Source organism: Prionailurus viverrinus, chromosome D4, assembly GCF_022837055.1.
Source record: "Prionailurus viverrinus isolate Anna chromosome D4, UM_Priviv_1.0, whole genome shotgun sequence".
Taxonomy (NCBI): domain Eukaryota; kingdom Metazoa; phylum Chordata; class Mammalia; order Carnivora; family Felidae; genus Prionailurus; species Prionailurus viverrinus.
The window spans coordinates 57,397,071-57,424,097 of record NC_062573.1 but is presented as its reverse complement, the minus strand read 5'-3'; the positions used below and the strand labels follow the sequence as shown (position 1 = coordinate 57,424,097).

The 27,027-nt window shown below is 40.0% G+C and overlaps 1 protein-coding gene across 9 annotated transcripts in view; it reads right to left on the bottom strand.

The window, feature by feature from the left end:
- CDC14B (cell division cycle 14B) overlaps positions 1 to 27,027 on the bottom strand; it is a 120,592-nt gene that overhangs the window by 14,069 nt on the left and 79,496 nt on the right. For 2 of the 9 annotated variants that reach the window (XM_047829085.1, XM_047829089.1), the window contains exons 8-14: positions 26,532 to 26,619; positions 26,021 to 26,251; positions 20,921 to 21,059; positions 20,594 to 20,753; positions 19,760 to 19,857; positions 14,175 to 14,320; positions 780 to 4,572 (exon numbers count right to left, since the gene is read on the bottom strand). In XM_047829085.1, the coding sequence (XP_047685041.1) occupies positions 14,206 to 14,320; positions 19,760 to 19,857; positions 20,594 to 20,753; positions 20,921 to 21,059; positions 26,021 to 26,251; positions 26,532 to 26,619 (831 nt within the window). In that variant the 3' untranslated portion in view covers positions 780 to 4,572; positions 14,175 to 14,205. The other 7 variants (XM_047829083.1, XM_047829086.1, XM_047829081.1 and 4 more) reach the window with 5 other exon arrangements.

Genomic DNA, 27,027 nt, shown 5'->3' with positions numbered 1-27,027 from the left:
TGAGCTGAGTTCCTTTGGGAATGGGCCAGCATTCCTAACAGAGCAAGCTCCTACATCCCAGACACATCCTCTGAGTGGTGGTGTGGGCATTAGGTCTTCAGGATCCAGGTCAGCACGAGACAGTCAGAGGGGAGGCAGGCAGATGGCACCATGATGGCATCCAGAGTTGGACATCAGAATGTAGGTGCCTGAACAATGGTCCTGCCCCTCGCTTAGCTCTTTACTCCTGACCTTGGCAGGTAATGTAAGGGCCTGATTTATGTGTCTTATCCTCAGTAATTTCCACAAAGTCAAACCTTGGCATAATTTGAGCTGGTGTTGGGTGTGTACAGAATGACTTCATAACAGGAGTCCTCACGCACCATCTTATCTTGGGGAAGGTGTTATGGACTGAACTGTATACCCCCACCCCCAAATTTTTAAGCTGAAGCCCTAATGCCTAATACCTCAGAATGTGACTATATTTGGAGACAGGGCCTTTTAAGAAGTAATTAAAATGAGACCATGAGGATGGACCCTACTCCAATCTGACTGGCGTCATAAGGAAAAGACACCAGGGATTATAGTGCACAGAGAAAAGCCCAAGGCCAGCGGCATCAGAAGAAATAAACTCTGCCAACACTTTGATCTTGGGTCTCCAGCCTCAGCACTGGGAGGAAATAAATTTCTGTTGTTTCAGCCCCCAGGGTAGTAAACTAATACAGTGGTTATATCCACTTTATATTCTGACCATTGCCTACTATGATTCAGAATGGTAAGTGAATACAGTAAACTGGAAGGCTGTTTGGTTAACACTTTTAATTATATGATTATAATTATACAATTTTCACTATTCAGTATTTCGTATAAAACCAGTTACAATACACAAGATTTTCAAACTCGACAATACGTATCAAACTACATAGATATGCAAAGTTTACACGCCATTATGAAGCTTTATCTTAAAAATACCTTCAGGAAAATAAACATTCATTCAACCAGTTCTCTTGGCTTTATAAAATATGATTAGAAATATACATTTTAATAAAAAATCAAGACAATGACCAAATACTGATTAATCAGTTACATTTTAAAACTTTTTAATAATCTGTACATGAGTGCAGGTTAGATAAAAGTCTGCAAATTATTAATATAAAACTGCAGTACTATAATCAGATGAACATACCTGCTGACAGTTATTCTACTGGGCAGTTAAGGAGGTAATTTCTTACACAGTATAGATAAATTGTCCAGTCTTTTAAATATATCTGTAGTATTTCCACTTAGGAACATGAGGAATACTCAGATTTAGGAGAAATGGAAGAGCAGCAGCTAGCCTTACCAGGACAGTTTTAGCGGGAGATAGCTATTAAAGAATCAAAATATGCTTTTAAAGTTGTTTTTCATGAGCACTGCTTTCCAAGATGCAATTACTTTAAAAAATGTATGAAGAGGAACAGTTAAGCTACTTTTAGAACAAACATCAAAAGAGCGCATTGCTCATTTGTCATGAATGGTGGTGATTCAAGCAAAGGGAAGCTTCCAGAAGCTCTTGGCACAACACCACCCAGAAGGCCTGACGGTCCGCAGGGCACACAGAACTGGCCATTGGGCTCCAAGGGCAAACATATTCGCCTCACAAGCACTCTTGGGAACTCCTCTAAAAATTGTCTGGGCCCAAGAAAAGAGGTAGGAATGAATGACCCCTGTGAGAGGGCAGGAGGGCAGAGAAGAAAGCAGGTGGGTGACAGGCAAACAGGGCCAGGCTGAGAGCAGAAAGATGCTGGAGACTAGCAGAGCAGCATGCCGCCCAGACGCGGCTATGTGGACAAGGCAGGCTACGTGTTTCAGTGAGGCACTGCTCAGGATTAACCCCTCTTCACAGACAGCTCAGAGAGATTTCTAGTTTTTCTTTAGCATTACAAAAGAGAAGTCTGTCTATACTTCTAGGTACCCAGTTTTGCAGACACCCTTCCTTTGGACTGTCTTGGACTTTGGACACGAGTCCCCAAAAAGCTTCAAGGACACCTAAAAACATGCATTTCTAATGCTAATTTCAAAGAAACAGTCTTGGTGTACTTTCAAAGCTATTTAAGGCTCTTAAGTTTAAAGGAATCTCTCCATCTGACGTGCCCTATTTCATATTCCATAGCAACAGGGTCTTTCTATGACAAGGACTTGAAGTTAGAATCTCAGGAGATTCTGGGTGTGTTGAAGTTTCCATTGGGGGAAAAAAAAGTCCACTCTTATTCATAGCAGAAAGAACTTTCCATCAGACCCAGAGACTTCCTGGATTCTAGAAATGCCCTCCAGTACATTTAATAATAGTGTGCTATGAAATCCACCGGAAGCACTACCCCAAGTCCTTGCTGTGTTCCAAGGACTGCTCCTTTATCAAATCACAGTTTCCTGGGACTCACTTTAGTGAGCCTGTTAAATAACAAGATTTTTTAGAAAGAGCCACAGTGATAGCAATTCTAGCTGGAAACTTGAGCAGCTGACACAAAAAGGCAATTTGTAAAATAAAAAGTACTGTGGTTAACACTGAAGCCCAGATTTTTACACTCTTGGCCAAGACATCAAATGGCTTATTCACTGGGAGGGAGACGGCACATTTAACTTGTTCTGATGTAATAAACAGCCAAACCAGGAAAAGTTCTGATGGAAGTTTGATTTTCATAACTACCTGGATTATTTATGCAGGAAATGGCCTTCAAAGATGTCAAGGGAAGAAGAATTGCCCTGAGAATTCAATGTTTTATGCAAGGGCATAGTCTGAATATTATTGTCTCCTAGCACGAGACAACTAATGGAATGTTTCTCCTCCCACCCAGAGCTTAGTGAAGAGAGGTCTTCCCATCAGGTAAGTGGGTCTTTGTGTCTATTCACTTCCAGGGATAGAAAACCACTTTTTTTTCTGAGATCTAGTCCCCAGCGTTTAAAAGTTGGCATGACACACCCCCATACCACCTGATAGGGAAGAGCCGCCTGTTTGACCAAGATGATGGCACCATCTCCCCTCGAAGCCAGTCAATCTTATAATTTACTCCAAGAGAGTAAATATCGAAATGGAGCCACGGCCTTCCAGTAACTTTTTGCATTAACAGAGTAAAATCTGTTTATTTCAATCGCTTCTTACTCCTCATAGTTTTGTTAAAAAGGTAGCTTTTTAACAAAAGGAATTGCTTACTCGCCTGATTCATTCATCTTGTAAGGTGAAGGCATTTGCCTTCTGTTGCCTTTCCATATTGTATCTCCTGCTCTCCATTCTAGGATAGGCAAAAATTGGTTAACAATAACTAAAACCATTCACTTCTTATTGTGGAGGTAACCAAGGTGACTGCAAAATATTCTTTTATTTTGGGCCCCCGTTTTTTGTTTTAGCAGCAAATAAATAGTTTTTGTGATTGCTTTATATCACAGACTCTGCTGTGTTTCTGGAGGGTGGAGGGGCGAAGGCACACTGAAAAGAGTTAGTTGTATTCCCCAACCAAAGGCAACAGTGAGTCTCTTATTTACAAACAACTGAAATCCAGATGCTAGTAACTGTCACTGAAATCAAAGGGTGTGTGAATGGCCTTAGGCTGATCACATAAAAAAAGAAACCCACAATGTTACAGAGAAAAACCTGAATAAAGCAGTACTTTTTTTTTTTAGCCATCGTTATTTGGGATGGCTGTTTCCAAGGGAAAACACCAACAGTGTTTTTTTTTTAATCATGCGTGGAAGGAAACAGGATTTTAATTTGTATGACTGGGCAACCAAATCGTGGGCAGCCTTGGCATGCTCCAGTCCCTCAATGACATAAAGAGGAATGACTTACAACAATCTTCCGACTCTGAAGGCAGCGTCCCCTCCTGAGTCTTCTAAAGCTACCACTCATGTTCTCTTGCAAATTCGGCTGCCAAAGTACCACTTTGTATCACAACATCCAACAGTCCTCAAACACGGTTTTCACAGATTCTTGTTAATAAAGCACTCTTTGGTGGAAGACAAGCAGCTTGGGTACTTAACAGAGTTACCATTACCACAATATTACAAGTATTAAAGTGAAGATGTTTAAACCAAATAGTATCAAATTACAGAAAGTACCATTTCAGTAATGCCTGTTTTCTCTTTATAAATTTTGACACAGGGTGAACAGAAAATAAATACATAAAAAACCTCCATCAGATCCTCGCTTCTTCTGAAGGCCAGCAGCTAAAATGATTGCCATCACAGGGACACACGTGCACCACACAGAAGAGTCAGCTCTCCTGACAACAGAGGGCTTTGATATTTACACCTGAGACTAAATTTACAATAGCTTTTTTTGTCGTTAAACTTGAGATGTTTCTACAAAAGGAGAGCTGGGCCTCCTTCAAGTCACTGCTTGTGCCCAAACTCATGTAGTTATTTTAAACTCCAGTGGACATTGTCTTCATTGAATAAACTTCTTAGGTGGAAAGCGGCTAAGGCTTTTGCAATTTTGTTTTGTTTCCAAATAAATTGTGCTAAGTTCTGCTGTAGGTTTCTGTTCCTAGAGTCTTCCTTCAGTTCTGGTCACAGGTTTTTACTTAACGCAAGACTGTTTTAGTCCTTGAAATGGAGGGACTACAGGGGGAGAAAAAAAAGGATTTTACCATGAAGGTTTCCAAGTGTCCCATATGTAGTTACCAAAGACAAGGAAGGCAACATAATAAAAGTAGTGACATGCTAAGAAGTATACACTTTGTATAATTCTTTAATGACAAGTATTTTGGAAAAGACAGTACAATATCAACCATAAAGTAAAGACAAATGGGAGAGAAAGGCAGAGCAGAAAAAGGTTCAGTTCTGCAAAAAATAAAAAAACAATAAAAACAAAGAAAAAAAGAAGGGCGGGCAGAAGCAGCAGAGCAATGAGAGTACCATAATGCCATTAAGGGCATTTGTTGCAAAGCATTCCTTTTCCTTCTTTCCCTCTGAGGAACCAGGCTGTGGGAAAAGCGGAAAGAACGAAAAGATAAAGAAGTGTTACTTGATTATTTCCAAAGCCAGAATTCGGTCACAGAAAAAGCTCTGGCACCTCAAGCAGTTTCCAGTTCAGCAGCACGGAGGGCACCTGCTCCCAGCCAGCCTCAGACCACGCTGCAGGTGGGGCACATCTTGATGGATTCTCCTCTTACTTCCCTTCTCTCCTACCCCGGTTTATTATGTAAACTTTCAACTAACTAGCAGCTTTTAGAGAAGAACTTGAGCAAAAGGAAAGAGTCAGAGAAGCCAATTCCAATCTGGAGGTGCCCCTCACTGGATGATGAGGCCACTTTATCAAAGTAGCTCATCTGAATTGATGACTTAGTTTTTGGAGACCCCAACAGAGTACTGAGTATAAAGGTCCAGGTTAACTGGTACAGCCAAGTGGGAAAATGTCTGGAATTTCAAAGGGAAATTAGTATTTTAGATGAGCAGAGGTAACGAGCATTCTTTTTTAAAAAGATATTTCAGGATATTTAGAGACAACATCCTGGGGCTTCTAGATGAATGGATTTTCAGAGATAATGGCAATAACTGAAAATTAAAGCCCAGAGGTGGTGGAATGGGTACTCAGCTCTGAGACTGTAAACGGACAAGAAGCAGTGACAGGTGGGATAATGACCAAAGTCACAATTGAGAAAACTTGAAAAGCCAAGAAGTCCTAAATGTAGCTATTTCCAACTGAAGGGCTCGTGAAGACATGTTTTTCAGAGGCCTGAGCATTTATCTCCCCCCATGTGAATAATCAGGTGCAAAATACCCCAAAAGTCATAAATATTAGGTTGGTTTGACAGATGGAGCAGAAGGTGATGGTTCCAAATGATGCAATTTAGAATTAAACAAAATAAATAATTTGTCCATGATGAGTTTCTCAGAAAATGGATGAAGTTATAATTTTAAAAAAGAAAGAAAAGATTCCTCCAAAGAAATACCATAAGCTTACAGAAACATGTACTGGATGGTAAGTTGTGTGAAGACACAAACCGAATTGAATGTTATCAAATGAGATGGCTGGAGGTCCTCAATCAGATGCAGAGTGATGAAATTTTCAGGACTCTAAGAGAGCTCATCAGAGACTAGAAAACAGTCCAATTCTTTACTGGATTTAATAATTCTTAAAAGAGAAACATGAGAATGCATTTACAGATCTAACAGGAAGTGGGAGAGGGAGAAGATTTACTTCTTCAGACTTGAGAAAAGGGATGAGGAAGGTGCCACAGAGATGCCTCTCAGCCCCAAGGGTCAGTGTACTCCATCCACCACCAGATACTCCAGTGCTCTGGGCCTGAACCGCACAACTCTGTCAGAGCAGAGCTTGACACCCGCTGGGTAGGTTTATGTGTGGCTCACGTTCAAGGGATATAGGAGGGAATGATCATCTACCAAGAAAGAAACCTGGTGGCATTTCTTCCCAGCAACAAAGATTTATGACAACACATATTTTTTCAGCCTCCAAATAATTGCTCTTTCAATGTGTTTGTGGAAAAGGCCTCCCAAGTTGTAGAGCCTCTCAGTAAACTGTCAAAAATCAGAAAGCCAAATCAGTGGAAAGTGAGTTTAGGTGAGGTCTCATCCTGGAAGCCTCTAAGAAGAAAATAGAACATGGGAATGAAAGGTCAGGTTCCTACGGCAGAACAGATGATGTGAGAACACCAACCTGCAAAGAGAAGGCCTCACAGGTGGGGGTAACAGTAGACTGGCAATCCTTGTGCCTCCTAGGTATTTATTTTATACTGAGAAGTATACTGTATCATTTCCTTGTATTGCTGTCTAAAGCAAAGTTTTCTATTCAATACTTTATAATTATTCCACAATCTTGTATTATTTTGTCCTCCGATTATGCACAAATGTGTTAATTCCTTCATTACTCTCCAACCAAAAATGACTACTATTCAGTAGGATAAAAGCTTCAGGCTAACTGCTTGGCTCCCTCAGCTTCCACTACTTCCTAGAAGGAGGAAGTGGGACCTGTATGTAATGTATTTGCCTTTCTTTTGTGAGCTGTAGGTGGGTCACAGTTAAGGTAATGTGAACACAGGTCAAAGCTCCATAAGAGGCCAAGAAGACCCTGCATGAAGGGGGCGTGTGTAAACACACTTGAAACCCAGCTTTCTCTCATTAGTTTATTTCTTCTCCCCTCCCAATCTCTGAAAGTCCCATTTTGAGAATTTAAAAGACGACTTTTGGTTTTCAGCACTATGCCACATGCCTGGAAACTGCTTTGGGCCATTTCAAAATTCAGTTAAGTGTATTCAGTCTGAACTCTACTTTCAACCCCTCAAAGCATCTGGCCCAGGGACCTCAGGCAGATGCTCACTGCAATCAGGAACCACCTCTGCTGAGAAGCACACGTTTAGATCACTAGACAAGACCTAGATGGAAAAAGTGCCTCGTGGCCACGCCCCTCATAGGAACGTGGTGTGACTGGGCACGCGTAGTCCCGGCTCCTGGACTCTATTCCTCTGTAGCCTGAAGAGCACAATCCGGAAAAGCAGAAAGCAGAATTAAATGTGCAAGACACACTCAAAACTGTAATAGAAGCCTGAGTAAGTATACCAAAAAAGAATATGTTCATTCAAAACATGTCTAACTATCCCCCACAGCAGGATTTTAATCTGAATTTTTAATAGAGTAATTCACCTGAAAGTGTCGAAGTTAAAATGCTCCCATTTCTCCCTACTTACTGTAAAAAAGTTGGGAGGAAAATCAAATGATAAAATAATAAAAATCCCTGGGGAGCCTAAGTGGCTCAGTCGGTTAAGTGTCTGAATTTGGCTCAGGTCATGATCTCACAGTTCATGAGTTCGAGCCCCGCACGTTGGACTCTGTGCTGACAGCTCAGAGCCTGAAGCCTGCCTCAGGTTCTGTGTCTCCCTCTGTCTGCCCCTCCCCTGCTTGCACTCTGTCTCTCGCATTTTTTCAAAACTAAACATTAAAAAAATTTTTTTTAAATAATAAAAATCCCTAACTACCCTACCAACCAGAAGAATTGTTAATATTTCAGCATTTATCTTATTTCCATACATGCATAGAAACATATGCATATATACTTAAATATATGTATAATTTATAAGCTTATATACTACATATAAATACATATGTATGAACATATACATATATTTGTAGAGGTATACATTTCTATAAAGTATATTGTACATTTATAAAATTAGAGTAATACTTCCTAATTTTTATATGTGTGGCTCTTTTCACTTACTGCTTCATGAGCATTTATCCAAGCCATTAAATTTTCTGTAAAAGCATGATTCTTGATTCATTTGGGATAATTCAACAATCTTTAGCCCATTTCCTCTTCCTCATGGTTATAAATAATGTTCTGATATTATAATGTACCTAAGACCTTTTGTCAGTATTTCTCTATTATTCTTCTCAAGTGGAATTAAGAGAGTAAAAAGAACTATGAATATTTGATACCTTTCTATGAAAAACTCAAAATCCCCAAGTCATGAGTTGGTGCTCTCAAATACTTGTACTAAGGCACTATCACATTCTGATGTAAGTAAAAGTCTGTAGTGAAACTGTAGAAAGAATTAGCAAAGAGAGGAAAATGGCAAAATTGAACAAATCCTTAAACACAAACACATACACACACCACAGAGTTCTCTGGTTTGTAGTGAATCCCTCAGGAAACAGGCTGCTGGTCCCTGCACCCCGGAGACTAATTCGGCTGTCCCACAGCCTCAAAGACAAGAAGGCAAGAAGTTAAAAAGAAACAAGGAAAATAGGGAAGGATGTTTTAAAGTCTGGTTTAGACTATCTTCAGGCCGATTGTGGTCTATTATAAGACAGGCGCTGAGCCATGAGCACAGGACCACACATGTTAACACCAGGCAATGATACATAAACACAAAAAGGGTACCTGCCTTCTTCTAGTCATAAGATGACAGTTAAGTAGGTTATCTGCTCTTCCCTCAAAAGGGAACTGCTTCTGGAATATGTTAGAAATGAAATGTCTGCCTTTAGTTCATGATAAACATCCAAACGCAACAGTGAGTAATGGATTTGGTCATGGAACATGTGTATTTTCTTGTCACAGCCTGTAATAATGAAGGAAGGGAAGGTGCTGGGCTCCTGGTGAAAGCATGAGCCCCCATGGGTGTGGTGTGGACTGTGGCTAAGAGACCAGGCCCTAGGTAAAAAAGGATCCCAAACTCACTGGAGTTCTCATATTCCACCATCACACTTATTTGCAGCTAATTCTCCAACAATTATGCTGTATCTGCTATACAGAAAAATTTCCTTTGAGTCCTGACAGAGAGAGCTTTGGAAATTCAAGAACTTTTAAGTACAACACTCTCAACTTCCCCATATTCTGACCCTGAGACACATCTCCAGTGTTCAGAACCACCTCTGAAAAACAAAACAAACCCTACATTAAAAATGGCCCAGATTTTCTTAGATGATGAACAAGTCAAACACATTTGATTAATTGTCCATCTTAGGGACTGTGCTTTCTCCTCTCTTCCTTTTTTCATTTCTATATCCAGAAGATTAAACTGGAAAACCAATGCTTGGAACTTTTCAGAAGAGTAGGATTCTTTTCTCACCTTTTAAAACTGCTTTTTCTTGAAGCAGATCTGGTGGTTCTTTTAGTAATGCCTGCACTGCCAGAAATGTTAGGTTCAGATGTTTTACAGCTCTGAACACTGGACTGAAGAATTACTCTGAAAACAGTTGGAAAAAAATAAGATTATATTCACTGAAACAATTTTCAAATACCTGACAGAGGAAGGCATTGTTGTACTTTAGTGCAAATTATTTTATTGAGAATTCATAGGATTTTCCGTAAACACACTTGCCAATAAAAATCTGAAACACATTTTCACATCAAAGACTTTTGAATGAAGCATCTCATTTCCCCATAAAGGTTATACAAAGATAACCAGAATATACTTTGCTTTTGGAAAACAAATGACCTGGCATTTTAAGCAATTCCCACACCAAAGAAAACAATCAATAAAACAAATCTTTGTGTCCCAAAGTAAAAGTAGGTTCTCAGAATTCTACTCTTGAAAACAAGATTTCATTTAAAAACCCCAAATTCTAAAGAATATGAATATAAAAATCTACAATAGTCACTCTTCAGAGGTGAAAGGGCAATAAATGCCAAATCAATACTAATTTTACATAATATTTCAAATTTTAAAAATATGTTCAAGCAAAATTTGAATTTGTCTGGATTAGAACCTACTTAATTAAATCATTAAGCACCATTAACATGAATACAAAACTGTTTAAATTCTTTGAAAAACCTGATTTAATTAAACTCTAAAATAATCTCAAGGAACTGATGCCTATGGGTGTAGGTTGCCCAGGAGGCAAATTCATGAGTCAGAAGAACACCCTCAGATAAAAGCCCACATAGAGGACCTTGCTCAAAAGTAGAGGGTGTTTCGTAATTCCTCACTGAATGGCCACAGGGAAAACAGAAAACATCAAAAGATTTTATATGCAATTCTTTCCTTCAAAAGATAATGGCGAAAACAATGAACTGCATGGGCACACATACATTTATATGTACTCAACTTTTATTTATCTGTAAGAGAAAACACTGCCTTAATAATAAGCTTCCTCTTTTCATGTCCAACTCACAAGAGTAAAAAGAAACCATTACAGCTAACTAGTAGTCCTACCTCCTATGCCTGTGTTACCACCATATAAGTTACTAACCAAGGCCAGGTCCTTATAATGTAGCAAAGATTAGCAAATTTTTAATATTATGCAAACCACAGCATATTCAGCATCAGCATTTAGTAAAATGCTAAACTTCTCATCACTAAAAACACAATGGTGGCACTGTCCCAGAGCAGAAGCCTGGGGGCCAGTGGTTTTCAAGCTGTTTAGGGAAGGGTGGGGGAGGGGTGGGGCTACTCTCAGCGGTTTTGCTGTATCCCCAGAGTATTTCCCAGAGCCTGTGAAAGGACCTTCCATCTCAGAGGGAAACTGATTCTGGGTAAATGAGCCAATGCTCAACTCAGAATTTCTCATAAAGTTTTATCACTCTAATAAAATAGAAAAGGTACATGCAGACATAGTTGTTTGATCAAAGAAGGCAACCAACCGCAGAGGCATATGAATTCTACCTCTGAAACCAAGGATTTATTTAAAAATCTGATTATATCAAGTGGAGAGGGAAGGACAGGAGACTATTTAATAGTCTCTGTATCATTAACAGGATCTGAATATAGAATTTTTCATAAAATAAAGCACAATGACAAAACTTCTGCTATTTCTGAAGCCCAAGCCCAATGTGTGGTGCCACTGCCATGGTGGTCCTGAAGCCTTGCACCTGCTCAGCAAGGCTCCTGGTTTTTATCTCCATTTATACAGAGAAAATGAGACTCCCCTTAGCTTTTTGGAAATATCACATCTACTTTTCAAATAATTTGAGGCCACTTACGGCCAAAAGTATAGATAGTCACCACACTGTGAAATCATTAATATGAGAATAGAAACAAGAGCCAATATATTACTTGCTCAGGAAATTTAAGACAACTACTACGAAGATTTACCATTTGAAAACAGAAATCACTGCTAAATCCAATTTCAGGCTGACAGGAAACATCTTTTAAAAAGTATCTGTTTCTCGGGGCACCTGGGTGGCTCAGTGGGTTAAAGCATCGACTCTTGATTTCAGCCCAGGTCATGATCTCATGGTTCATGGGTTTGAGCCCCGCATCAGGCTCTGCACTGACAGTGTGAAGCCTGCTTGGGATTCTCTCTCTCCCTCTCTCTCTGCCCCTTCCCCACTTGTGCTCGCTCACTCTCACTCACTGTCAAAATAAACTTTAAAAAAAATAAAATAAAAAGTATCTATTTCTCTGTAAAATTAGTGTAAATAATTTTTGTTGATTTTTAAAAAAATAAGAGCATAACAGAAATTTGGAAAGCACTAATCGCAGTAGAGAGTCACATCACCAGATATTTGTATTAACAGAGCAGTTACTCTAGCTGTAGGTTATGCATCAATCAACTGGAAAACCCCCCAGCAACTACACTTAGGTATTACCTGTGATAAACTACACACAACAACGTAAAGTGGAATAAGCTGACAAACACATGTGACGTTTTCACTCTGCTACAGGGTAAGTGGGAACCAGCTACCTCTCACCTTGCAAACCAGGCCAATCACATGGCTTTGCAGAGCAATGTTCTACAAATTCATACTTATTCTTGCCCATACAGCAGTTCACGTTTTTTGCGACTCCCCTGAGTCCCAGTATTCCCAATGCAAATAATTGACAAGCCAGGCCTCTTATCTCCCAAACCACAAAATGCTTTGAACATAAATGTTCAACTCCAAGAAAAGAATCCATCAGTACAACTACGCACTATTGACACTTGGTTGTCTACCACTGACACACAACAAGCTTTCCAAATGATAGGTCTGCGGCCCTGCAACCTTCACAGACTCCTTTCCCATTGTCCCAGAGTTTGGCGCAGCCATCTGAGGCACTGGTACAGTCTGGTCTTCCAGGCATGACAGGTGATGATCTATCAGGCCATGCTACGTCATCAGCCAACAGAGGTGAATGCCACCTGTACAAGTGGCCACCTCAAAAGAAAACTACAAGGATTATATCTGTTCACATCATTGTTACTGCCGAAAGCTTTTGTTTCTGTAAATTCCAAATTAATCAAGCAGGATAAACTGAATATTCAGCTTTGGGTCTACAAATGCATTGGCAGATACCAGTAGTAACAATAAAGACTGTATCTTACGTAGAATATTAAAAAGAAAGGTGCTTGCCTGATAGAAATCATTTACTCACCCTGGGAAAAGTAATACAGTCATGAAGTGCCTGAGTATTATTAGCAATGACTCCACCCATTTAGAACTCCACCTATTTGAAATACCTTTCCCACTCAGAATAGTTTGAGAGGAATAAATCTGTGCAGTGCATGATGATCGAGTCAGAATATGCAAAAATCTAAGCTTACTAAGAGGAATAAAGGAAAAAAAAAAAAAGATCACCTATGTCAGAAATATAGCTTATCTATGTAATAATAAGCTTGTATTGATAAGATAGTCAAGAAAATGTCATACATAGGAACATGTTAAGCAGCCTTTCCTTACTTTTGAAAAGAATAGTCTGCTGGATTTTTAAGTCTTTCCTAAGCCATCTGAAGATACTCCATGAAGCCACAAATTATGAGAGTTGGTTGAAATGGAATTCCACTTTGGAGGAGATCCTAGAAGGAACTTTCATATTCTTTTACAACTCCCAAGTCCAAGTTGGAACAAGAGAATAAATTCTTGAAATATGAGCTAAAGGAAGAATTTCAGAGAAAAAAGAACACACCCTCCTTCCTATGTTTGGTGTCAACTGTAAGGTGTTCCCCAGGAAAGCTTCCTGCCACAGTCTCTTCGCTGTTATGGTATTCATGAAGGATAAAAGATATTAAGAGAATACAAATTCTACAATATTAACCTAATAAGGGCATTTTGATTACTTTTGGGAAAGAAGGAAAGTGGGAGGAAGTAAGCATAGAGATTGTCATGCAGAAATACAAGGCTGAACAAGGGAATCCCGTCTTCTCTGCTGTCCCATTTCCATTTAACATCATTCCTGAAAACTGTACTAACTCTAGAGGGGAGGACATGAAACGAAGCAGAGGAGAAGATTCTGCTTCCTCAAGACAGAAGACTTTGCAGAGAAGCAGTTGCTGGCTGAGGGCAATGGCAGAGTCAGGGGTGAAACACAATGCAATGCTCACTAGACCTCACAGCTACAAAAGCAAATCTCTATCAACAGCAGAAAATCAGCGGGCAAATTCTTTTCGCTACATTGAAAAGGATATGCTAAAGACATTTACTCTAGAAAACAAGGGAAAACTGACTGAATGAAAACCACCCCAATTATCCCAAACTCACTAAATATTTTTGATAGGGAAAAGAAACTATTCCAGTGACTTCAGAAATTGCCACTGCAAAAAATCTGTTAAGAGTAATAAGCACAACCTAAAAACAAAGTTTGTTATTTTTAACATCCCTACATGAAAGGATCAGGGAAGACCTCCTCCCGCCACCATCCCATTAATTGAGAAGTTTCAGAAAAAGAACCTTTGAAAAGAGGCAAACCAATAAAGCTAGGAGAGCTGACAGTGAGAAAAACATGCATCATGAGAAACACACTGGCCACCAGAGGGGACCACGTAGAGAAATGGAATGGGACACTTACACAGCAGCTATTTGTCAAAGGGTCCCGACGGCTACTGTGTTCTGAAACCATCGAGACAGAATAGCAGGATGGGAAGAATGTAGTCACAAACAATCCACCAGATGACAACACTACACAGTGCAGAGGTCAGCACAGCTAGGGAACATCTGGAAAGGGGTGAAGGGGAAAGAACAGATGTTCAAATTGGGAAACCAAAATAAATAAATAATAAATAAATAAAGCCACGTGTGAATTTTAGACACCCTATGATAGATACAAAGGGGTGGGAAACAAGGATAGAGTCTTGCTATTTTGTGCTGGGGGAGAAAATGCTACCTTCAGTTTTCAGCTGATTGGGTATTTGGTAACAAAAGGTTAGACCCGATCTCTAACCTCTAATCTCATGGGGGATAACTGCCCCATGTTAACTTAACTGTGTGATACGGAAATCAGAGTTATAGTTACATGACTGAAATTCTTCAAAAAGCACATGATATGCACACACAGAAAACTAAACCAAACCAGAGAAAAAGGAGGGAAACCTAACCAACCAACAATAACAAGAAGCTATGGCCTGATAATTAACAATGATTCAGAGAAGGCACAATTATAAATGAACACGGCATAGCAGATGTGATCTAACTTCCATGGAGTCATACGCTGGATCATCTGGGAGCTAAGGCAAACTGCGTATTCTGCATATAAGGCATAAAGAAGCATGTCCAACCCTGGGCAACACAAAATGAGGGCAATTTCCCCCATGTATTAACACCATATCTATTTTCTTAGTTGTTTTTTTTTTTAATTTTTTTAAATGTTATTTATTTTTGAGAGAGAAAGGGAGGGGGGGAGAGAGAGAGAGAGAGAGAGAGAGAGAGCGAGAGAGAGAGAGAGAGAGAGTGCGAGAGAGTGCGAGAGAGTGCCGGGGAGGGGCAGAGAGGGAGACAGAACCCGAAGCAGGCTCCAGGGTCTGAGCTGTCAGCACGGAGCCCAATGTAGGGTTTGAACCGATAAACCGTGAGATCATGACCTAAGCTGAAGTGGGACACTCAACAACTGAGCAACCCAGGCACCCCTCCTTCATTGTTTTCTTCATTCGTTTTCCTCCTGTGGCCAAACTGAGCTTTCAGCTCAGGATTTCTTAACCCAGCGGTCTAGTTTTTGGCAGTGAAGAAGGAAACCTCACAGTTGGAAGAGTGGTATTCCAGCTACTATAGTTCCAACTGGTCACCTGGACACATCTGTGACCAAATATAAAAGGCTCTATTATTGAGCATTCACTTTGTGCAAAGTACTGCATGAATCAAGTCATAAATGATTGGTCTGGCTTACTAGGCCATTTTTACTGGTGTCCTTGTCATCTGAATCATTGAACACTATGTGTCAGGCACCCTGGTATGGTATCTAGCAACAAGGGATTACACTAAGGATGAACCTGAAATCAAATCTAATCTCACCCTGCAAGTTACACCTAGTACCAGCTCATGTACTCCTCCCACAAAAACACAAACCTACTAATAAATGTTAAGATTGAAGGGGCTTAGTATTTAGACAGAACAGAATAAATGGCCCAGGAATACTAGAGAACTCTCCATCCACCCCAACTTTCATTTGCAGTTACTGATTTAACAGTTATCTTAACGGCAGAATGGCCAAAATATCCAAGTGTCCACATTACAGATTTTTCACTGTTCCTCTAATAAAGCTCCTGGCATAAGAATTATTTCCCAATGATGAAACACACACTCATCCACACTGTGCTATTAAAGAGGATTTGAGGCAAATTAGATCCATATTTTCACCTTATTCCCAGGTAGAGTACACTTCATTCTTTATGTACCATTTCATTTAACCCCAACAAACCTAGCAGAAATCATCACTATGCAGAAAAGACAGGCAGCATGGATGAAATTATAAAATCTACCAAATCTATTTTAGCACAGACAATAATATACGTGCCATCATGTCCTGCAGATCACTTCAAGGTCATGGCGCTACATGATTTACTGTTTTCGTGGCAGTTGGGATCAGACAGACTCCCTGAGAAAAGGACTATTTTACAATATCTAACAATTTTAACCCTCCCCCAAATACTGTTTGTAAAATAGAAAACGGTAATTGGAATGCTATTTTGTGTACTATAAACTTGCTCTTAAGAATCACCAGCACTGGAGGGGCACCTGGGTGGCTCAGTTGGTTGAACATCCGACTTCGGCTCAGGTCATGATCTCATGGCTCCATGAGTTCGAGCCCCGCTGTCGGTGCTGACAGCTCAGAGCCTGAAGCCTGCTTCAGATTCTGTGTCTCCTTCTCTCTCTGCCCCTCCCCTGCTCATGCTTTGTCTCACTCTGTTTCTCAAAAATAAATAAATGTAAAAAAAAAAAAAAAAAAAAAAGAATCACCAGCACTGGGGCTTCTGGGTGTGGCATCTGACTTCAGCTCAGGTCGTGATCTCAAGGTTCCTGAGTTCCAGCCCCACGTGTTGGGCTCTGTGCAGACAGCTTAGAGCCTGGAACCTGCTTTGGATTCTGTGTCTCCCTCTCTCTCTCTCCCTCCCTCCCCCGCTCAGGCTCTTTCTCTCTCAAAAATAAATACACATTAAAAAAAAAACTTTAAAAATCTTATATTCATTCACCTAAGTATTTTCATTCATCTAAGTACCAACAGTGAAGCAAAATAGGTTACCCACAAGTGATAAAGGAGTCAAAATCAGGAGGCAAGGACTGAATTTAGATTTCTCAACCCAAGCTGCTGTTCAAAAACTCTATCTTAGGAAACTTTTATTTCTAAAGTAACAACAAACACTTGGGAGGGAAAGGAAATCCCTAAGTGACCTCTTCTTCTAGGACCAAAAGAACTACAAATACAATAAAAGAGGATTCTAACAGCAAGGAGGGTCTGAAAAAGCAGAGAAAGGGTAAGTAAAATGTTGTAAAGAAGGAAGGGAAATCTAAAACCCCCCAGGGTTTTTACACTTAAGAGCTTAAAAGGATTTTAACATTTTGTCTTTTCCTTTAAAAGTGTGGACTAGGAGCGCCTGGGTGGCTCAGTTAACTGGATAAGCATCCAACTTCAGCTCAAGTCCGGATCTCAAGGTTCCTGCGTTCAGGCCATGTGTAGGGCTCTATGCTGACTGCTCAGAACATGGAACCTGCCTCAGATTCTCTGTCTCCCTCTCTTTCTTTGTCCCTCCCCTGCTTGCACTCTCTCTCAAAATAAATAAAAAAACATTTAAAAAGTAAATATGGGGCGCCTGGGTGGCTCAGTCGGTTAAGCATCCGACTTCAGCTCAGGTCATGATCTCGCGGTCTGTGGGTTCGAGCCCCGCGTCAGGCTCTGTGCTGACAGCTCAGAGCCTGGAGCCTGCCTCAGATTCTGTGTCTCCCTCTCTCTCTGGCCCTCCCCTGTTCATGCTCTGTCTCTCTCTGTCCCAAAAAGTAAATAAACGTTAAAAAAAAAAAAATTAAAAAAAAAAAAGTAAAATAAAATAAAATAAACTGTGGCCTAAAAGCCTGTTGATTATGTGTATGGGAGGGGGACAGTTTGGGGGCTATTCTACTGTTTTAAGGGTTACAATTACAGGAACTTGAACTAGTACTTTATTTATTTTAACTTTTACCATTTTCCTTGGTTTATAAATTAGGCTAAGTGCTTCAGGGAAAAGGGCCAGCCATGTCCTTTATTTCTTTTGTGGGTAAGGTGGGGGGTAACTCTGTAACTAGCATGTGATAGCAGAGGCTGGTCTTTCCTTCAACCATCACTGACTTTGCTCAGCTTTCTCCCTGGAGAACCTCACACACCAAAGTGAATGTAATCACACCTAGCGTCACCTGCTGGTTTCCAGTAGTATTTAGAATTTTAGTCTTCGTTCATGGTTTTCTTTTATATTACCACAAACCTATCAGCTATGAAAGAGCCTTATCGTCTCATCTGTAGAAAACAAGTGACGTGAACCTTCTGGAACACATATTCACAAGGGAGCGGACTCAGAGTAACTAAAGGAAATTTCCTATAAGCCCTATTTAACCAGAACTTTAGACAAAGCAGAATTCCCATCCCGACTCCTAACTTGCCTTCTGATCAGAAGTTACTGAGAAATAAACTGAAACAAACTGAAGATTTATAAAAACAAAACACCCAGGCATGACTAAAAACAACCCACAAATCACCCATTTTCTAGGGTTTGCGACTCAAAGTGTGGTCCCTGGACCAGCAGTGCCTCAAAACCTGGAAGCTTGCTAGAAATGCAGAATCACAGACGAGGCCCAATAACCATAATCTGCATTTTCACAAGCTCCCAGGAAACTCAAATTCACAAGCTCCCAGGAGACTCAAATGCACAGTGAAGTCTGAGCAATGCTCCAGGGCACTACCTATTTCCTCTACCATGTCTCTTACTGCTTCAGGATGATTATCTGGAGGGACTACAATATTTCTAAATAAAAAGAAACATTCAGGCCCTAGATGAAGACAACAAAATTAAAAACAAAATGGCATTTGAAGTTAAATAAATTATATAAAGTGCACTATTCTTAAAGCTTCTTCAGTTTTGTGATGCACCACTAAGCTACAAAGAATGCTTAGTAAATACCTACAATCAATACTTGACGCCTCTCATTCACATGGCCCTTTTTTGAAAAACCCCATTCTTTTCTTTGGGTCTTTTAAGAACCTCCCAAGGCCGTGAGTAGCCTATGAGGACACATGCGTTCTGTGTAATTCTAGTTTATATAACAAGGAGATGCCAGTGAAGACGCACTGTTAATTAAAAAGAAGGCCTGTTCTTCTCTACCATGAACATTTATGATGCCATCAGGTCCTTACCATATTGTAAGATGCTGACTAATAAACAAAATGACTTATCTCCATTCTCCATCACCAAAAAACATAAATGGAAATGTGATAGCCCACAATGAAAAGGAAGAAATCCAACAGCCTAGATTACAGCATCTACGAAAGAACATCCTAGAAAAAAAGTGTAATGACCAAGTTTTTTAACTCTACATATTTCTCTAACAATCTGGGATATTCCATAAGATTGAATCCCAACTAACAACTTACACAACCAAGTACATGTGAACATACACACACTAACTATAAAACTTCCTACCTCCATACTAAACCTTCTTCTATAACTTGAAAATAGTTCAACTAAAAATTAATACAAAAATAATCATTTAATCTAGTTCATTGTTACCCTAAAATATGACATTAAGCCACAATGTCATCACAGATTAAATTCTACCATATCCAAATAAACTGCCTATAATATGGTAGTGAATTTAAGGAAATTCACAATTTTAATAACTATGGACAAATCTGTCATTCTGTGGTTTTACACCTGCTGCCACTCTCCTGAGGATGTCACGTGGTGACTATCCATAGGGAAAACGCTTTCCTTTCTATACAGGCTAGTGAGGTTACAATAGAAGATGGAGATAAAGTATGGCCAAGAGCTTCTTGGGCAACATCCCTGGATTTTAAATAACGTAAATAAGCATTTCAAAGTGGCATAATGGGCATGCAACTATTGAGAAAAACATACAAGATAAAGTGCTCATGTACATATTAAATAACATCAACCACACAAAGGAAACCAGACTCACGTGAGGGGAATAGCGTTTGTTTTTGACTGTCTTCTGCTTTTCAGGGCACGAAGTCTATCACCTTGTGTCACTCCATGGATTTCGTCATCATCACTGTACTGTATAAGTAAAGAGACACTAAGCTAGTGACTTCAGTTGCGCTTATTAAGGCAAAAAAGCATAGCTGCTATGTTTACCCAGACAGACACATACAAATGAACTGCTGAACTCTACAGTGTTTTGCTGCTTTCAAAAATAAACACGGGTCACATTTCAAGACAACCAAAAGTTGACATTCACAGACACAGAACCCAACAGCACTCTTGTTATAAAACATACTGACAGTGAAGAGGCATGCATGATGGGTTTCCAATAATGAAAACATTCTTTGTAAAATTTCACAATCCACTCACCACCACTTAATATAGACCACTACCCCTAAACTCTTGCTTGGTTCTTTATAAACTTTTCCATTTGCGAACAACTAGTTCCCTAAATCAACAGTCATGAAATGGAAAAAACGCCGGGTTGGGGGTGCAGGTGCACGGGGAAGTATCATTAGGTCCATCTAAAGGGCTTCCTTCACATACCTCTTTTTACCACCAGTGCCTAGTGAGTAAATAAACAAAAAGACAAAAAATAAAAAAAACCTTCCATTTTATGGCCATATGACCTTATTTTAATTATTTTGAGTAAAAGTTTCCTAGAGGGAGCTGTAAGTATTAAAAAAATGTGTGACGATAATCCCTCAAAAACGTGCTTTATTATTTTTATCTACAATTTCCCCCATGCCCTATATGGTCCTTAACAGCACTGAAAACAATGACAACAGCATGATAGGGATGGTTCGATTACCAGTTCAGGTTCTTGCTTGTCTTGATTCTCGACCCCATTGATTGAAATGTCATCAACAGCCAAGAGGAGTTTTGAGACAGCTGCTCTGTGTTTTCCATTCTCCTGACCCCTTAACTTTTGACGAAAATAGTCACCTTCCAACCAGAGGCTTGCCTGTTTCCTAGAGCATTTAAATAACATCAAAACACAGCTTTCCAGAAGGACATATGCAAACAACTTTCTCCTACTAGACTATCTGTTGTTAGTGACTAAGAAAAACTCTACTTCCTATCATTTGCCAGGCCCATGTGTTCCCTCAGGAATTACAAAAGCTCTCTGTCTACTTACATCACCAAAAACTGTTGCTGAGGCCCAATCACTGAGCCAGGTCTGCAGATTCTGACCCAAGCAATGGTCTCGGCTGCTGTCATCCTGTAATGCTTCATGATGTAGCAGGCTATTAGAGTGCCCGTTCGTCCAAGGCCAGCTAGAAACAGAAACAAACCAAACGGACCTGGTCTCATGTACTCCAGAATTTTGTAGGGGAGGTAGAATTTTTCTTAAAAGGTTTCTGCTTCCCCGCTCAACAGTGGTTCTCAAGTTTGGATGCACATGGCAATCACCTGAAGAGTGTTAAAAAATACTGGAGAATTCTGATTTAATTGGTATGTGAGACAGCCTGGACATGGAGATTCCTAAAATCCCCCCAGATGGTTCTACATAGTCAACACTGAAAATCACTTTCTAAGCGAGACTGTTAGTACTGCTTTCTACTCCGAGTTTTCTGTTCATGGTAGCATCATCTTTCCAAACACACGGGCTTAGAATCTTACACTTTCTCCCCTAACAGTTTTTTTCTACGCTATTTCTATTCCTATTTTCACATGGATTTTTAAAAAATTTTTTTAAAAATGTTTGTTTTTGAGAGAGAGAGAGACAGAGCGCACAAGTAGGAGAGGAGCAGAGAGAGAGAGAGAGAGAGAGGCAAACACAGAATCCAAAGCAGGCTCCAGGCTCTGAGTGGTCAGCACAGAGCCCGATGCAGGGCTTGAACTCACAAACCGTGAGCTCATGACCCGAGCCGAAGTTGGATGCTTAACCAACTAAACCACCCAGGCACCCTCATATAGATTTCTTTTTTAACTCTATTCCTGCTATCCTTTCTTTACTACCATCCAGACTACTATCATTACCTGCTGTGATGGTTAATTTTGTAGGTCAGTCTGGCAGGTGTATTTGGATGACACTGCCATTTAGATTGCTGGACTATGAGTAAGTAGATTACCCTCCATAATGTGGGTGGGCCTCACCCAATCAGTTGATGGTCTGAAGAGAACAAAGGCCATCTTCCCCAAGCTAGAGGGAATTCCCTAGCAGTATGCTTTCAGACCTCAGCTGCACCATAAGCTCTCCCAAGTGTCCAGTCTGTCACCTCATATGGCAGATTTTGTACTTGCTAGCCTTCAATTCACCCATGCCAATTCTTTACAATTAATCTCTTTCTATATATACACATGCCATTGCTTCTGTTTCTCTAGAAAACCCTTGCTTATACAGATTCTGGTACTGTGAAGTGGTGTGTTACAGTGACAATATATAAAAATGTGTAAGTGGCTTTGGAGTTGTAATTGTAAAAGCTCTGGAAGTTTTAAAGCACAATGTTAGCAAAACCCTAGATTGCCTTGAAGGCACTGTTGGTAGGAATATGGGCATTAACAGTGACTCTGGCTCTGGCTCTGGCTCTGACTCAGATGGGAATGAGGAACATGTTATTGGAAACCAGAAGAAAGGCAATCCTTGTTAGAAAATGGCCAAAAAAAAAAAGGAAGAAAGAAAGAAAGAAGGAGAGAAAAGAGAAGAAAAAAAGAAAGAGAGAAAGAAAAAGAAAAAAAAACCTGGCTAAACTGTTTTATTGCTTTATGGAAGGTAGAAGTTGTGAGTGACAACCCTGGATATTTAGCAAAAGAGATTTATAAGTCAAGTATTGAAAGTACAGCCTGGTTTCTCCTTACTGATTATAGTAAAATGTGAGAGAAGACAAATCAACTGAAGAAGGAATGGTTAAGCAAACCAGAAACTAAACATTTAGAAAATTCTAGGCCTATCGATATTGCAGAGTGAGAAGATGTGTTCTAGAGAGAACACCAAGGGTATAGTCAACGATCTATTCCATAAGGTGATTACCTATGGATTTAATCAGCCATTTCAGCAGAAGCCAAAAATAGTGATGGGATTGATTATACCAGCAGACACACTGCCAGGATGAAACAAAGGGGATACATACAGGATGAAGTAAAGGCTTTCAAATTCCTGGGGTTCTAAACAGGACTAACAGAAACATCTCACTAAAAACATATCTCATGTTTCTCTTCAAGAAAAGAGAAACATACCCCCAAGGGGCCAACAGGGCTGTCACTGCCACCATAAGCCCAGGGGCAAGGCTGTCTACTCCTGAGTTTCAGAGGGTGGGGGTCACCTCTGTGGTCAGTGGCCAGGCTGTTTCTGCCCGAGCTCAGGGACAGGGCTGCTACCCCAGTGGGCCTGCATGACAGAGAATGGAGCCAGAGCATTATTTCTGAGCCTTAACATCTAACAGCATTTGCCTTGCCAGGTTTTGGACTTGCTTGGGACCTGTCAAGCCCTTTCTTTTTTCTGATTTCTGTCATTTGGAATGGGAACATCTACCCTATGCACGTCCCACTAGTGCATTTTAGATGCACTTAACTTGCCAGTTTCCACAAGTTCACAGACCGGGAGGAATTCTGCCTCAGGATGAATTGTACCTGGAGTGTCACCCATTACATGACTTAGAGGACATTTAGATGAGACTTTGGATCTGGAACTGATGTTGGAATGAGTTAAGTCTTTGGAGGCTGCTGGGATTTTACATGCGAAAACATGAATGCTGGGGACCCAGCAAACACAATGTTATGGACTGAATTGGGTCCCCCACTCCCTGTGCCCCTCAAAATCCATATTAAAGTCATATTTCCCAATGTGACTATCTCTGGGGAAAGGACTTTTATGGAGTCAATTAAGGTTATACAAGGTCATGTGGGGAAGGCCCCTAATCCAGTAGGACTGGTGTCCTTAGAAGAGGAAGAGACACAGGGCACCTGGGTGGCTCAGTCAGTTAAGCATCCAACTTCGGCTCAGGTCATGATTTCATGGTTCGTGGGTTGAGCCCCATGTAAGGCTCTGTGCTGACAGCTCAGAGCCTGGAGCCTGCTTCAGATTCTGTGTCTCCCTCTCTCTCTGCCCCCCACCACCCCACCTCACCTTGCTCACACTTTGTCTCTCTCTCTTAAAATTAAATAAACATTAAAAAAAATTTTTTAAAGAAGAGGAAGAGACACCAGGAGTGAGTGTACACATAGGAAAAAGAAGGCAGCTATCTGAAACCCAGGAAGAGGCCTCATCAGAATCCAACCTTTGCCAACACCCTGATCTTGAATTTCTAGCTTCTCAAACTGTGAAAAAATAACTTCTGTTTAAACTACACAGTCTGTGGGATTCTGACGTGGTACCCCAAGCAAATTAATACACTCCCTAGATAATCTCACTTTGCATATGATAATCCACACTTTATAGTATCATCAGTTTTCTTCCCGAAACAAAGATCCAATCCTACCAAATCCTCTTCAGGTTTTTAACTGGTCCCCGGTCAACTTCCGGGTTTCTCAACCTCAGCACTACTGAATTTGGGGGCTGGTATGGGGGCTCTCCTGTGCACTGTAGGCTGTTTAAGAGCATTACTGGCCTATACCCACCAGATGCCAGTAGCATCTTCCCACCAAGTTGTGAAAACAAAACAAAACAAACAAAATGTCTTCAGACATTGCCAAATGTTCTCTGGGGGGCAAAACCACCCTGAATGAGGAGCTCAGCTGAGCATAACCTCAATTGCTTATTGTAATTAAAAAAAAAATGAAATAACCAATGTTGGATTTTGTTTTAATTATTTATTTTTTTATTAAAAAAAAATTTTTTTTAATGGTTTATTTTATTTTTGAGACAGAGACAGAGCATGAGTGGGGGAGGGTTAGAGAGAGAGGGAGACACAGAATCCGAAGCAGGCTCCAGGCTCTGAGCTGTCAGCACAGAGCCCGACGCGGGGCTCGAACTCACAGATGGTGAGATCGTGACCTGAGCCGAAGTCGGAAGCTCAACCAACTGAGCCACCCAGGCGCCCCATAATTATTTATTTTTTTAAATTGTGGTAAAATAGACCTGACATAAAATTTACCATTTTTGTTCATGCATCATTTTTCTGGTTTCACTTACTTCCTTATGTTTCCTTTTAGCTCACTGAGCATTTTTTTCACAGTTTACTTAAAGTAGGCTTCACACCCAAGGTGGGGCTTGAACTCACAACCCTGAGATCAAGAGTTGCACACTCTGGGTGAGCCAGCCAGAAGCCCCTAATTTTTAAAGTCAGCTGTTTTAAATTCCTTATCAGATAATTCAGAGATCTGCGTTTCTTTAGGGCTGGTGTCTGGAGATCATGGTCACCATTGTTAAGTGTCCATTTCAGTGGCATTAACCAACTCATTGCTGTGCGACCATTACTACCATGTCGTGGGTATCCTTAAGACAAATGTGTGCTCCCTTTTTGGGGGTCAGTGTTCCGGGTGTGTCTGTTATTTCTAAATTGGTTTTACTGTGTTGTTCAAATCCTCTATTTCCTTACTAATCTTCTCTCTGTTCTTTCCATTACTGAAATGGAAAGTACTGAAATCCTAGTACATCATACAGTATATTATTACACATTCATTCAATAAATACTTACTAAGTGCTAAAGCACTGCTTTAACTGCTAAAAACACAGAAACTTGTTAGAATATAAGCACCACAAAGACAAGCTCTTAGAGTCTGCTCTGCTCATTGACATATTCTAGAACATATCAAACAGAGAGCACTGAGTAAATATTCGAGGAATAAATGAATGCATTTCAATGTGATAGATAAGCCTTTGCAGGGTTACCAATGAATACAAGTTAATTTATGACACTTTTCATATGAAATTAGGATTTCTTTTCTGAGAGTGTGAAAGAGAAGAAGACAAAGAGAAAGCGAAAGAGCAGGGGAGGGGCAGAAGGAGAGGGAAAGGGAGAACCCTAAGAAGGCTCCGCACTCAGTGCAGAGCCTGACATGGGGCTCATTCCCATGACCAGGAGATCATGGGCTGAGCTGAAACCAAGAGTTGGATGCTTAACCAACTGAGCCACCCAGGCACCCCAAAATTAGGGTTTTAAAGGCATTCAATATATGCACAGCTTTTTAATGTCAATCATACCTCAATAAAGTGGTTTTAAGAAAACAGCAACTTACAAACAACAACAACAAAGGCAGCTTCATGTATCCTGGCATATAACCTAAAGGGGCATGGTGTGTTTCTACACGTACATACATATGTGTCCAGCATCTGTAACCAATCCTAGGAACATACCTTTACAATGTACTGCAATGGCACCCTCCGCATTTTCACAAATATCCAAAAATTCTTTGACGATGGCATCAGTAGGGGTGCTGCCATCCGCAAAGAAAAGGTCATAGTGATCGAAACCAGCATTCGTAAAGCGTTTGGCATCATACATCCTTTTATTCAGACGAATAATAGTAGTAACGTTGTGATTCTTAAAATATGGAATATAAGCCTCAGGAGAATGTTGGTGGTAACCTACAAAAAAAAATTCACCAGATATTGTCAAATGCAGAAAGAAAACAATGCCTAACAATTTCACCTGTAATTGGGTGGAAAGAGTATCTGACCTGGGGGTGGAATACCAATTTGATTATAACTATAAAAGCATTAATTCAAAAAGTTAAAAGCCTGGCAGAATAAAAATGACCAAGTATATTTAAATAATTAAGACAGACCTTTGGCCTCTTTCAAAAGAAAATACAGGATAGATACTTCTAATAACAAAACGATACTAGGTCCCATTATTTTTGCATACCACTTTCAAGTCTGGTTCTTGAATGAGGTCCACAGAAGGCAATAAATCGGTCTGGTATTATCCAATTTAAATCTCCATTTTCTGCTTTCTGCAAAGGGAAGACCAGTACAATTCATTTTTAGACTTAATCTCCCGTCCACACTCCTTCCCAATACTGAGTGTCTGAAGGACTTCAAATCCATTTATTTTAGCACAGAATCAGATTATAAATGACCATGAGATAGGAAACTAAAATTTAGCCTGCTATGAGTACTCCCTGGGAGTAGTTAACTTCTTCTGATCCTAATCATGTTTTTATTTTTATTTTATTTTATTTTATTTTATTTTATTTTATTTTATTTTATTTTATTTTATTTTATTTATTTATTTATTTATTTATTTATTTATTTTTCTAACCATGTTTTTAAAAACAGTGTTCTTTTGCTTGGATAGTCAGCCTTTGGAAAACAGAGCTAACTGCTGCTATTCAAAATATACCTAAGTATTTTAATTATTT